Source organism: Mobula hypostoma, chromosome 6 (genome assembly GCF_963921235.1).
Source record: "Mobula hypostoma chromosome 6, sMobHyp1.1, whole genome shotgun sequence".
Taxonomy (NCBI): domain Eukaryota; kingdom Metazoa; phylum Chordata; class Chondrichthyes; order Myliobatiformes; family Myliobatidae; genus Mobula; species Mobula hypostoma.
In genome coordinates this window covers 68,449,099-68,463,553 of record NC_086102.1, presented here as the reverse complement: position 1 = coordinate 68,463,553, position 14,455 = coordinate 68,449,099, and the positions used below count along the sequence as shown (strand labels likewise).

The window sequence follows — 14,455 nt, the reverse complement described above, 5'->3', positions numbered from 1 at the left end:
AACTGTGGAACTCAATACCCAAAACTGTAAGGGATGCAGACTCAGTCAACAGTTTTAAATGGTGAACGCAGCAGGCCAGGCAGCATCACTCGGAAGAGGTACAGTCAACGTTTCAGGCTGAGACCCTTCGTCAGGACTAACTGAAAGAAGAGTTAGTAAGAGATTTGAAAGTGGGAGGGGGAGGGGGAGATCCAAAATGATAGGAGAAAACAGGAGGGGGAAGGATGGAGCCAAAAGCTGGACAGGTGATTGGCAAAAGGGATATGAGAGGATCATGGGACAGGAGGTTCGGGGAGAAAGACAAGGGTGGGGGGGAACCAGAGGATGGGCAAGGGGTATAGTCAGAGGGACAGAGGGAGAAAAAGGAGAGTGAGAGAAAGAATGTGTGTAAAAAAATAAATAACGGATGGGGTACGAGGGGGAGGTGATGAATGATTAACACAAAAGGATAGGATCCCTACCACAAACTTTAAACATATACAACACAGAACTTGAAAAGTTGTTAACAGATAGATTGCAACTAAAGTGTTGCTTGAACACTGTGGCAAGCCCTCCACCTTGGTCACTGGGCCTTGGTATGCTAAAATTGTCATAGTCAGGGGAACGCAGTTTAGATAACTGGCTGTGTCCATTTGGCACAATCGGGTCTCGGTTAAGAACATAAAATCAAGGTCTGTAGAGGTAATATCATTTAAGATAAAAGTCTTATTTGAGCTCACATTCAGAAGAACTAGCTTTGATTAGAATAGCCCAGAGTGCTGCAACGGGGAGGTATATTTTACAAGTAGAAGGTAGTTTCTGTTAACACCTTTCATGGGATAGTTTAATCTGGTGGTCTTTTCAGTGAACATGATGAGTAACATTTACAGGCTATAGAATAGGGTTGGGAAGTATAGGAATCATATTTGGGACTGATGGAGTCAGTGACAGAGGTAGTATATTAGAATGGCTGTGAAGAACCAGTGAACGATGAGGAGGAAGTCGATAGGGGAGGATCTCACATGTATGTAGTTGATTGTAAACAGTCATACATGTTGGCTTGCCAGAGTGCAGTGGAATATGTTTGCAGGCAGTTTCCATAAGCCCAGACTGTTTGGGTGAAGACCGTCAGATGTGAAAAAGGTGGCGCATTCCCAAAATATATTAAAATTGTCAGTGAAGCCAATGATCACCACTTTGCATTGTGTCTGAAGCCAAGCATGTAGTCGGAGGAGCCGCTGAAACGTCCAGAACCAGAATCCAGCATGGGAATATGGAGATTGAGGCACAAGAGTAAAAGCAAATTTTAGTATATCTATCACTCCCTCCACTATTTGAAAACAAAAGCTAAATCCTGTCTTCAACTTGAACCCCAAGTGCAAGAGAGTTTTAAAATCAAACAACCGTGTACCTCACTTTAATATAGAGCTGAAGTATTTAACTCTTGGCCTAATGTGTCCAAGCTTCTTGAGATTTGCATTGCTAGAGAAACAAGATATTGTTTCAATTCCATTGTTCAACTGTAGCAAAAGTACCCACGCTGCTTTCATCACTCAGATGTGGTGAACAATCAATACTGACTTTTTTGGGGGGGAAAAAAATTACATGTGCTTTATTAGAATGAGAAACTTTGTTAAAATAAGATATTCAACTTTATTTCATAATTATTTTGAAAGCAAAATATTGTCTTTTCCAAATTATTTTCCATGTTTTATATGGGAAAACAACAATTCTGGATCAGAAGTGTGACGATTAAACAATGATTCAGTCTGTAACTTAAAAAGAGCGAATAACTTATATTTAGATTATAAATCATTTAACAATAACACAATTATAACTTGTTCTGTATAATGCAAATTCCACTATCTACTCAACAGCAGCAGCAATGGGGACAGTTTTAGTTAACAATTACTAATTTAATACTGCAGAATAAAGATACTAAATAACAAGTTGCCTCAATTAAGAACAAAATGAATTGAAGGAATTTCACAACCTCTGAGCAGCATTTCTAGTTCCTCTCTAAAATGATTGGCAATGAAATATGAATATTAATTCTATCTTTGTTATAGAAACAATCTTTTTGAAGCACCCAAGTGGAAACTCTGTAGCCATATCTGTGTCTAGTCTATATTAAAGTGTCAGTGCTATTTAGAGAATTTTGATTCACCAGTGAAGTAAAATACTACAGATGGGTTTTTTTTTTAGCTCTTCCTATTTATTCTTGTTCCCAAAAATATCAACCCAATTGAACATTAACTCAAGAAAAAATCTTATTCCTATAACTTATCAAATTATAAATTTCAAAAGGATTCAATTTTAGTAACAAAGCTGACCGCAAAAACTGCATTACATGTGGTACAAAAGCACCCTCTAATTGTAATATAATGCAGGTGTGAGAAATTAATAACTATATTTTATTAAATAAAAATATTCAAACATTGGCAACTTAATGTACAACTTTATCTATGCTGGACTCATAATTTCTTCATACTTCGGAGGATCTTCACTTTGCCGCTCTTCATTGTTGATTCTTACATTCTCCACTTGGTTAGTAGCTTCATCATAGGTTGGGGGGGGATCTGAATTTAACCCAGACAATCTTACAGGGGGTCCATTTTGATTGGAGTGTCCACTGGACATGCCTTCTGGCTGCAGGGTACGTAATCTATCAAGCGGACTGACAGAATGCTCATTATAACCAAATACAACCACTGACAAGTTCCTGGTGGCTTGGTTTGCCTGGAATTGAGTCTGGGCATATGTATTTTGCCTGCGATTTGCCTTTCTCACCTGGCATCGCCAGATAACAAAGAGAATGATAATAATTACAAGGAGGCCAGCTATCAGAGGAGCCACAAGATAAACTGATTCCATGTTGACATTGGCACCACTCCCTTGATTCTCACTTTGTCCCTTTATGTAATCTGTCCAGAAGTCATTCTAAAAATAAAAATAGGTTAAATTGATTTACACTGATGTCAAAATATTGTTTAGCATGAAATCTTTCTGCACTATATTCCATAAAAATGACAGCTGAATGAAATTATTTTTTAAACAGTTATACCCTCATGATGGGAAGGAAAAACAGTTTCAGGAGTTTTGTGGAAAAGACTAGAATGGGAATAAAAGGCAACACTCATTCTTAGAGAAATTCTAGACCAAGCTGATTTTCCTCATTGTCTGACATTTGCCATTTCCACCCCCTCTTCCCCAAGTCCTTCCATCATCCACAAGGCCCATCAGGAGTAGTGTGGAATATTTATCCAAATGAATACAGCTCTGACATTTAGGCACTGTGATACTACCCAAGACCAAACAGACTACTTGGCTGGCATATAAACCTCCAGCCTAAACATCCACAGCCTCCACCAACCCAATGCTTATTATCCACAAATGCATCACAGAAACTTAGCTAAGCTTCTTTGACATCACTTCTCAAACATGCAACTTAAACCACCATACCACTACTTGCAAATACCCCTCAGACACTACCTTTACAAGGCAATTTTGTTCCTTTACATTCTGTGCATTTTCAAAAGACTAATGCATAGACAATAATTCCTGACATTCTTAGGCTGGCAAAAGAATTGGTGACAGGAGCCCTTGTATTCCAACACTTGCAATTCTAAACAAGTGAAACATTATGTTATGGTACATTTTCTTAAGGGAAGACAAAAGGCAGAAAAGTGGACAGAAGAGGATTAAAAAAAAGGATTGCAGGAAAATCTTTAAAGCTTTTTAGCTTAATGATAAAGAAATTTGAATACATATTGCACAATTAATTGTAAAAGCCAAGTGAATAATTTTATCTTTAATTTCAGGCAACTACTGAAATAAACAACATCCTTGTGAGCAGCATGAAGTGCGGAGTTTGCAACTGCTGTTCACATTGCTCATGTCAAATAATGGACATGCCAGACATGGACAGGTTCATTTGCAATAGCTGGCAAGATGAAGAAACTCAAGGTCCCAACTACAACTGAATTTAATGCTGTACAACTTTACAGGAATTCTTTTCTCACACTTCTACAATTTATAAGATCAATTCCAGCTTGAACTAAAGTAGATATTTACAAGATTAAACTGAAAAAAAAATGTTCAGTTTGAAAAGAAGGACTCTCTCAAAAATGACAGGCAGCTAGATTTAGTTACTCTCTCGTGGGGAATTTGAAATCAGATTTACTTGAGGAATTAAATGGTGGCGGGGGGGGAGAGAGAAGAATATCATCACTGGGTACATGAGATTTATGTGCTCCATCAGTTTTCTACTTTGCATTCAAATGGAACAGTGAAGTAAATTCACTCAACATTAACCAGCATACATCAGAAGGACTTTTTCCCCTCCATGGAACCACATTCACCAGAAAAATGACTTTCTGAACAGCTGTGCTTTCCTGTTTAAGTTTTTTTTATATACCCTCCACTGGAAATAAATGAATACTGACTGTTCTTACCGTCATTTGGTTAGCATGCAGGCAGATGAGTGTAGATGGATGAAAATAAAAAAAACAGGCATGGATGTGGGCTGAAAGACCTGGATCTTTGTTTTTCATACAACCCTTCATTTCACATCCCTACTCTCCCAAAATAAACACTCCACTTCCATGTTTGGAATACAGACCACACAGCCTAATGAAACTTGTTTCTCCAGTTTATACCCATCATATTTTAGCTTTCAACTGTACTTGAAATAATCTGTTTCAAGTACAGTTAGAAGCTAAAATTGACTGCTGTTTGTCAAGCCATTTACAAATATGCTACTAGGTAGAAACAACTTGTAGATAAGATCAAATGCAATATCCTCCTGGTATCAATCACAAACAAGAGAAAATCTGCAGATGCTGGAAATCCAAGCAATACAAACAAAATGTTGCAGGAAATCAGGAGGCCAGGCAGCATCCAGGAAAAGAGTATAGTTGACATCTCAGCCCGAAACTTCGACTCTACCATTTTCCATAGATGCTGCCTGGCCTGCTGAATTCCTCCAGCATTTTGTGTGTGTTCCTCCTGTTACCAGTTTTCTTGTTCACCTGGAAAGAATTTGGATAAATAGACCTGGCAGTTTTGCTTCATTTATCAATTTTAAAGTTATCAAAATGTTCTGGGGCTGACAAATCATGGATATAATTAAGTGTTAATAATAAGCCGAAACAACCCTTTTCTATGTTGAAGGTCAGGTTTATTGTCATTCAACCGTACACAGGTATACCACCAAACGAGCCAATATTCTTCCGGACCAAAGTACACAACACAGTACATACAACTCACACATACCACACGAAGTAATATTACTACAAATACTTTAAAAATAACAAGGTTCATATATAATCTATGAATCTAACATATGTAATCCATGCCACTTAGGAAATTTTGTCCGATTCTTCCAATTCAATTTTTTATTAAACATTTGTTTCTCTCAGTCATGTTTTTATCTCCATTTTTGTTTCTTCTAAATTGCCTCTTAAAATCAGAATAGAATAGGTTACTGGATACAGTATAATTTCTTATTTATTTAGCAACTTAATCTACCTTCTTTGTAACCCATAGAGCCACCAATTCAAATTTCTGAATTCTCTCATTATTTATAAGTTAGTCTATGTCTTATTCTTCCTACCAAAAGTACATAAGCATACACTTCCCTAAACTACATTTCACCTGGAACTTCTTTGCTCTTTCACCCAATCCATCCAAATCCTTCTTCAGTCTTTCATATCATCAGCACATTTGCTTTCCAGATTAAGGTCAATACTGGATATCAGCATTTCATCCAACACATTTACCACAAACCTGTGCTGATCAACTGACTGGTGTATTCACTCAGATCTTTAGCTTCTCACTTCGTCAGTCTGAGGTACCCACCTGTACAAGCAACTTTACTTATACAGTACCAGTGCCCAAGAACACAGTAACCTGCCTCAATGACTATTGTCCAGTAGCATTTACATCCTCAGCGATAGTTTGAGAGATTGGTGATGAAACTCATCAACTCCTGCCTGAGAAGCAACTTGGATCTGCTCCAAATTGCCTGTGAAGCAACAGATCCACAGATGTCATCTCACTGGCTCTTCACTTAACCCTGGAACACCTGGACAGTAATGATACAAAAGAGCCATGCTCTTTATTGACTACAGCTGGCCATTCTATACCATCATCCCTTCAAATCTAATCAATAAGCATCAAAATGTTGGCCTCAATAACTCTTTGTGTAATAGCATCCTCTACTTCCTCACTTACAGACTCCAGTCAGTTCAGATTGGTAACAAGATCTCTTCCGCAATCTCTATTAGCACAGATGCACCACAAAGCTGTGTGCTTCACCCCCTGTTCTAATCGCTTTATACTTATGACCGCGTGGCTATGCACAGCTTCAATGCCATATTCAGGTTTGGCAATGACATCACTGTCATAGGCCGAATCAAAGGTAGTGATGATTCAGCATTCAAGAGGGAAATCAAAACTCTAGCTGAGTGGTGTACACCAACAGCAATCTCTTACTCAATGTCAGAAAGACCGAGGAGCTGATTACTGACTTCAGGAGGAGGAAACTAGAGGTCCATGACCCAGTCCTCAGAGGATCAGAGGTGGAGAGGTCAGCAACTTTAAATTCTTCAGTGTTATTTTGGAGGAATTGTTCCTGGACCCAGCACACAAGTGCAGTTATGAAGAAAGCATGGCAGTATGTCTACTTCCTTAGGAATTTGTGAAGATTCAGCATGACATCTAACATTTTGACAAACTTCTATGTGTGGTGGAGAGTATATTGACTGGGCTGCATCACAGCCTGTTATGGAAATACCAATGCCCTTGAATGGAAGGTCCTACAAAAAGTAGTAGATAGGGTCGAGACAACCACAGGTAAAGCCCTCCCCACCATTGAGCACAACTACATAATGCTGTTGCAGGAAAGCAGCATCCATCATCAGGGACCCCCAGCACCCATACCATGTTCTTTTCTCGCTGCTGCCATCAGGGAATTGGTATAGGAGCCTCAGGACTCGACCACCAGGTTCAGGAACAGTTATTACCCCTCAGCCATCAGGTTCTTGAACCAAAAGAGATAACTTCACTCAAATACACTTGACGCATCACTGAAATGTTCCCACAACCTATGGACTCACTTTCAAGGACTCTTCATCTCATGTTTTTAGTATTTATTGCTCATTTATTATTACTTCTATCTTTTTGTATTTGCACAGTTTTTCGTCATTTGCACACTGGTTAAACACTCAAGCTGGTATGGTCTTTCACTGATTATATTATGGATTTATTGAGTATTCCCTGAAGAAAATGAATCTCAGGGTTGTATATGGTTACATACAATACGTACTTTGATAATAAATTTACTTTGAACTTTTAATAAAATCAAATAAATAATTCTGAATGGTTCCTGTCCCTACTGTCATAAATTCAAAGCTATTTGTTTAGTGGCTAGTAGCTTAAGCTGCAGGCCAAACTGTCTCTTATCAAAATGCAATACTTGAGGCAATCCAACCTGCAAAATGAAAATGAATACTTAGTTCCAATCAACAAATAATCAGTTGGTTCTGCTATAACTCAATTGTTATGTCTCTAAGCAGCTTTGCATTATAGCAGAACAGGCTGTCGCTGTGTTCAAAGCAAAGAGTTAAACAGGTTTTCTGACTGTGCTATAATGAATCTGCATAATGCAAAGAGGTTCCCAATTCATATTAAGAAACCATGCCTTATAGGAGACCTGAGTAAAGACAGTACAATGTCTAACCTATTTAATGGATCACAAGTGTGACAAGATGGACTCGACTTCGATCTACATCACTTTACTGTCTACATGCACTGTTTTCTCTAAATTTAACACTTCATTCTGCCTTCTACTACCTCAGTGCACTGTTTTAATGAATCGATGTGTAGAAAAGGTATTTTCTGCAGACAAGGTTTTTTTAATTGTACTTTGGTTTATTATTGCCACATGTTCTAAAGTTCTAATACTACTTTAAAAGAGTTTTATTAAAAAATCTGTCTGGGAAAGGCAACAATTTTCTTTCTATATTGCAGTTTAAGCAAGCTGATTGACAAGTTCAGTCTAGAATGACCTACTAGTATGAACAGATCTGCAAAGGATTCATCTTTATTGGAACAGGGTACGATGAGCAGAATTAGACTGCAGAATAACAACATTGTTGAGAGTGGTTCAACAGGGTGTTAAGATAAAAACAAAATAGAAATAAACTGTAGTTTTGAAAAGATCATTCATTGTTGTACAGTTAGGATCATGGCTACAACATTGCACAGGACATTGAAACTGGCCTGGGTTCTCCCAGATGAGATTTATTATATTTACTTATTTGCCCACAGCACCAAAGAACACCAGCTGATTGTTTTTCAATCAGTGTCCCTGTAGTTTGTCTCCTGTGCTTTGCATCACCCAAGATATCCACCACATGGTTCAGGGGATCAGCGCAGGTCTCCTGAAAATCAGAAGCATCTACATTACACCAATTTCATTCAGGATATCACGAGTATAACAAAAACTCATCTGCACCCTTTATAAGGTTTCCACAACCTTCCTGTAGTGAGGCGACCAGAACCGAGCACAGGATTCCAAGTGGGGTCTGACCAGGGTCCTATACGGCTGCAATATTACCTCTTGGCTCTTAAACTCAATCCCATGATTGATGAAGGCCAAAGCACCGTATGCCTTCTTAACCACACAGTCAACCTGCACAGCAGCTTTGAGTGTCCTATGGATTTGGACCCAAAGATCCCTCTGATCCTCCACACTGCCAAGAGTCTTACTATTAATACTATATTCTGTCATCATATTTGACCCACCAAAATGAACCACCTCACACTTGTCTGGGTTGAACTCCATCTGCCACTTCTCAGCCCAGTTTTGCATCCTATCAATGTCCTGCTGTAACCTCTGACAGCCCTCCATACTATCCACAAAACCTCCAACCTTTGTGTCAACAGCAAATTTACTAACCCATCCCTCCACTTCCTCATCCAGGTCATTTGTAAAAATCATGAAGAGTAGAGGTCCCAGAACAGATCCCTGAGGCACACCACTGGTGACCGACCTCCATGCAGAATATGACCCATCTACAACCACTCTTACCCCTCAGTGAGTAAGCCAGTTTTGGATCCACAAAGAAATGTCCCCTTGGATCCCATGCCTCCTTACTTTCTCAATAAACCTTGCATGGGGTAATTTATTAAATGCCTTGCTGAAATCCATACACACATCTACGACTCTACCTTTAGCAATGTGTTTAGTCACATCCTCAAAAAATTTAATCAGACTCATAAGGCACGGCCTGTCTTTGACAAAGCCATGCTGACTATTCCTAATCATATTATGCCTCTCCAAATGTTCATAAATCCTGTCTCTCAGGTTCTTCTCCATCAGCCTACCAACCACTGAAGAAAGACTTACTGGGCTATCTCTACTCCCTTTCTTGAAAGTGGAACAATATCTGCAAGCCTCCAATCCTCTGGAACCTCTCCTGTCCTCACTGATGATGCAGAGATCATCGCCAGAGGCTCAGCAATCTCTTCCCTCGCTTCCCACAGTAGCCTAGGGTATCTCTCTCCTGGTAACTTATCTAACTTGATGCTTTTCAAAAGGTCTTGCACATCCTCTTTCTTAATATCTACATGCTGAAGCTTTTCAGTCCGCTGTAAGTCATCCCGACAATCACCAAGATCCTTTTCCGCAGTGAATACTGAAGCAAAGTACTCATTAAGTACCTCTGCTATCTCCTTTGGTTCCATACACACTTTTCCACTGTCACACTTGATTGGTTCTATCCTCTCATGTCTTATCATCTTGCTCTTCACATTTTTCATGGTGAATTGATTATGGGGAGCAAGGACATGGCAGACCAATTGAATAATTACTTTGGTTCTGTCTTCACTAAGGAGGACATAAATAATCTTCCAGAAATAGTAGGGGACAGAGGGTCCAGTGAGATGGAGGAACTGAGCGAAATACTTGTTAGTAGGGAAGTGGTGTTAGGTAAATTGAAGGGATTGAAGGCAGATAAATCACCAGGGCCAGATGGTCTGCATCCTAGAGTGCTTAAGGAAGTAGCCCAAGAAATAGTGGATGCATTGGTGATAATTTTTCAAAACTCGTTAGATTCTGGACTAGTTCCTGAGGATTGGAGGGTGGCCAATTTTTAAAAAAGGAGGGAGAGAGAAACCGGGGAATTATAGACCGGTTAGCCTAACGTCGGTGGTGGGGAAACTGCTGGAGTCAGTTATCAAGGATGTGATAACAGCACATTTGGAAAGCGGAGAAATGATCGGACAAAGTCAGCATGGATTTGTGAAAGGAAAATCATGTCTGACGAATCTCATAGAATTTTTTGAGGATGTAACTAGTAGAGTGGATAGGGGAGAACCAGTGGATGTGGTATATTTGGATTTTCAAAAGGCTTTTGACAAGGTCCCACACAGGAGATTAGTGTGCAAACTTAAAGCACACGGTATTGGGGGTAAGGTATTGGTGTGGGTGGAGAATTGGTTAGCAGACAGGAAGCAAAGAGTGGGAATAAACGGGACCTTTTCAGAATGGCAGGCGGTGACTAGTGGGGTACCGCAAGGCTCAGTGCTGGGACCCCAGTTGTTTACAATATATATTAATGACTTGGATGAGGGAATTAAATGCAGCAGCTCCAAGTTTGCGGATGACACGAAGCTGGGTGGCAGTGTTAGCTGTGAGGAGGATGCTAAGAGGATGCAGGGTGACTTGGATAGGTTGGGTGAGTGGGCAAATTCATGGCAGATGCAATTTAATGTGGATAAATGTGAAGTTATCCACTTTGGTGGCAAAAATAGGAAAACAGATTATTATCTGAATGGTGGCCGATTAGGAAAAGGGGAGGTGCAACGAGACTTGGGTGTCATTATACACCAGTCATTGAAAGTGGGCATGCAGGTACAGCAGGCGGTGAAAAAGGCGAATGGTATGCTGGCATTTATAGCGAGAGGATTCGAGTACAGGAGCTGGGAGGTACTACTGCAGTTGTACAAGGCCTTGGTGAGACCACACCTGGAGTATTGTGTGCAGTTTCGGTCCCCTAATCTGAGGAAAGACATCCTTGCCATAGAGGGAGTACAAAGAAGGTTCACCAGATTGATTCCTGGGATGGCAGGACTTTCATATGAAGAAAGACTGGATGAACTGGGCTTGTACTCGTTGGAATTTAGAAGATTGAGGGGGATCTGATTGAAACGTACAAGATCCTAAAGGGATTGGACAGGCTAGATGCAGGAAGATTGTTCCCGATGTTGGGGAAGTCCAGAACGAGGGGCCACAGTTTGAGGATAGAGGGGAAGCCTTTTAGGACCGAGATTAGGAAAAACTTCTTCACACAGCGAGTGGTGAATCTGTGGAATTCTCTGCCACAGGAAACAGTTGAGGCCAGTTCATTGGCTATATTTAAGAGGGAGTTAGATATGGCCCTTGTGGCTACGGGGATCAGGGGGTATGGAGGGAAGGCTGGGGCGGGGTTCTGAGTTGGAGGATCAGCCATGATCATAATAAATGGCGGTGCAGGCTCGAAGGGCCGAATGGCCTACTCCTGCACCTATTTTCTATGTTTCTATGTTTCTATACTTGTAGAATGCCTTGGGTTTTCTTTTATCCTGTCTGCTAAGGCCTTCTCATGGCCCCTTCTGGCTCTCCTAATATCTTTAAGCTCCTTCCTACTACCCTGATAATCTTCCAGATCTCTATCACTCCCTAGCTTTTTGAACCTTTCTTAAGTTCTTCTTTTCTTCTTGACTAGATTTACAACAGCCTTTGTACACCACGGTTCCTGTACATTAACATCCTTTCCGTCTCATTGGAATGTACCTATGCAGAACTCCACGCAAATATCCCCTGAACATTTGCCACATTTCTGCTGTACATTTTCCTGAGAATATCTGCTCCCAATTTATGCTTCCAAGTTCCTGCCTGATAGCCTCATATTTCCCCTTACTCCAATTAACCGTTTCCCTAACTTGTCCGTTCCTATCCCTCTCCAATGCTATGGTAAAGGAAATAGAATTGTGATCACTAGCTCCAAAATGCTCTCCCACTGAGAGATCTGACACCTGACCAGGTTCATTTCCCAATACCAGATCAACAGCCTCTCCTCTTGTAGGCTTATCTACTTATTGTGTCAAGAAACCTTCCTGAACACACCTAACAAACTCCACCCCATCTAAACCCCTTGCTCTAGGGAGATGCCAATCAATATTTGGGAAATTAAAATCTCCCACCATGACAACCCTGTTATTACTACACCTTTCCAGAATCTGTCTCCCTACCTGCTCCTCGATGTCCCTGTTACTATTGGGTAGTCTATAAAAAACATCTAGTAGAGTTATTGACCCCTTCCTGTTCCTAACTTCCACACACAGAAACTCCGTAGACAATCCCTCCATGACTTCCTTTTCTTCAGCCGTTACACTATCTCTGATCAACAGTGCCACAGCCCCACCTCTTTTGCCTCCCTCCCTGTCCTGCCCCTGAGCCATCCAAGTCTCTGTAATGGCCACAACATCATAGCTCCAAGTACTGATCCACACTCTAAGCTCATCCGCTTTGTTCATAATACTCCTTGCATTAAAACAGACACATCTCACACCACTGGTCTGAGCGTGTTCTTGTTTCTCATCTACCTATCCTCTCTCTCTCGCACTGTTTCCAAGCTTTCTCTATTTGTGAGCCAACCGCCTCTTCCTCTGTCTCCAGTTTGGCTCCCACCCCCAAGCAATCCTAGTTTAAACTCTCCCCAATAGCCTTAGCAAATGTTCCCCCCCCCCCAGGATATTGGTCACCCTGGGATTCAAGTGCAACCCATCCTTTTTGTACAGGTCACTCCTGCCCCAGAAGAGGTCCCAATGATCCAGAAATCCAAATCCCTGTCCCCTGCTCAAATCCCTCAGCCACGCATTTATCCTCCACCTCACTCTATTCCTATACTCACTATCACATGGCACAAGTAGTAATCCCGAGATGACTACCTTTTCGGTCCTGCTTCTCAACTCCCTGTAGTCTGCTTCCCTCTTCAGGATATCGTGGACACGATCAGAAACATCCCGGACCCTGGCACCTGGGAGGCAAACTGCTGTCCGTGTTTCTTTCCTGCATCGACAGAGTCGCCTGTCTGACCCCCTAACTACAGAGTCCCCTATCACTGCTGCCATCCTCTTCCTTTCCCTACCCTTCTGAGCCACAGGGCCAGACTCTGTGCCAGAGGCGCAACCACTATTGCTTCCCCCAGGTAGGCCGTCGCCCTCAACAGTACTCAAGCAGGAGTACTTATTGTTAAAGGGTACAGCCACAGGGGTGCTCTCTAGCCTCTGACTCCTGCCCTTCCCTCTCCTGACTGTTACCCACTTATCTGTCTCCCGAGGCCCCGGTGTGACTACCTGCTTGTAGCTTCTATCTATCACCTCCTCACTCTCCCTGACCAGACAAAGGTCATCGAGCTACATCTCCAGTTCCCTAACACGGTCCCTAAGGAGCTGCAGCTCGACGCACCTGGCGCAGATGTGGCTGTCCAGGAGGCTGGGAGGTAACCTACCTCGCCTCGACCTGTTATTGTTGAAGCCCTGTTGAGCCAAAGCCTTCCTACTGTCTCCCTCTACTCTGTTCCCCACTCTCCTGACACCCGCTCTATAAAGCTGTCTTCTTTTAAACTCTTCTTGCTGTTCTCACTGGCTGACATCCATGCGCTTGCGCAGTCGGGCCTTGATTAAACCGCTGAAGAATTAACAATGATGAAGAAATAATTATTATGAGGAAAGTATTGACAAGCAACTTTTCAAAAAGGTTAATGAAATATCAACGAATTTCTCCTGGAAAAAAAAATGCATGGCAAAGACATTTTCCATGTTTCCAACAGATAATTCTCCAAGTGGACAGTAGAAATCTCCTTGCCCACTGCTAACAATAATATCTTCCACAGCTTAAACCAATATTTGCTCATAACATAGTAAATCCAGATAGTTTTGTTACCCATTTCTTGCAATAAATGTTATCATCTGGCAGAAGCTGTATCCTAAATCCTTTGTCCTTTCTCTTCACACACATAACCAATTTCTCATCATTAAAACATTCCAACAAATTCCTCCCTTTATACTTTGTACTTTATTCTTGCCAGACAATTGATACGAGAACGTACAATCATCACAGCGATATCTGATTCTGCACTTCCCACTCCCTGGATTACAAATATTAAATACTAAAAATAGTAAAAATTAGTAAATATAAATATATTAGTCAATATAACCATATAACAATTATAGCATGGAAACAGGCCATCTTGGCCCTTCTAGTCCATGCCAAACTCTTACTCTCACCTAGTCCCACCGACCTGCACTCAGCCCATAACCCTCCATTTCTTTCCTGTCCATATATCTATCCAATTTAACTTTAAACAACAACATCAAACCTGCCTCAACCACTTCTGCTGGAAGCTCATTCCACACACCTACCACT

At 41.1% G+C, this 14,455-nt stretch overlaps 1 protein-coding gene across 1 annotated transcript in view; it reads right to left on the bottom strand.

Annotated features, from left to right (window-relative positions):
* Positions 1-1,577: 1,577 nt before the first annotated feature.
* prrg1 (proline rich Gla (G-carboxyglutamic acid) 1) overlaps positions 1,578-14,455 on the bottom strand; it is a 32,145-nt gene continuing 19,267 nt past the window's right edge. Inside the window, exon 4 of the mRNA XM_063049915.1 lies at positions 1,578-2,919. Coding sequence (XP_062905985.1) covers positions 2,443-2,919 — 477 coding nt within the window. The 3' untranslated portion in view covers positions 1,578-2,442. The remainder of the gene's footprint in view (positions 2,920-14,455) is intronic.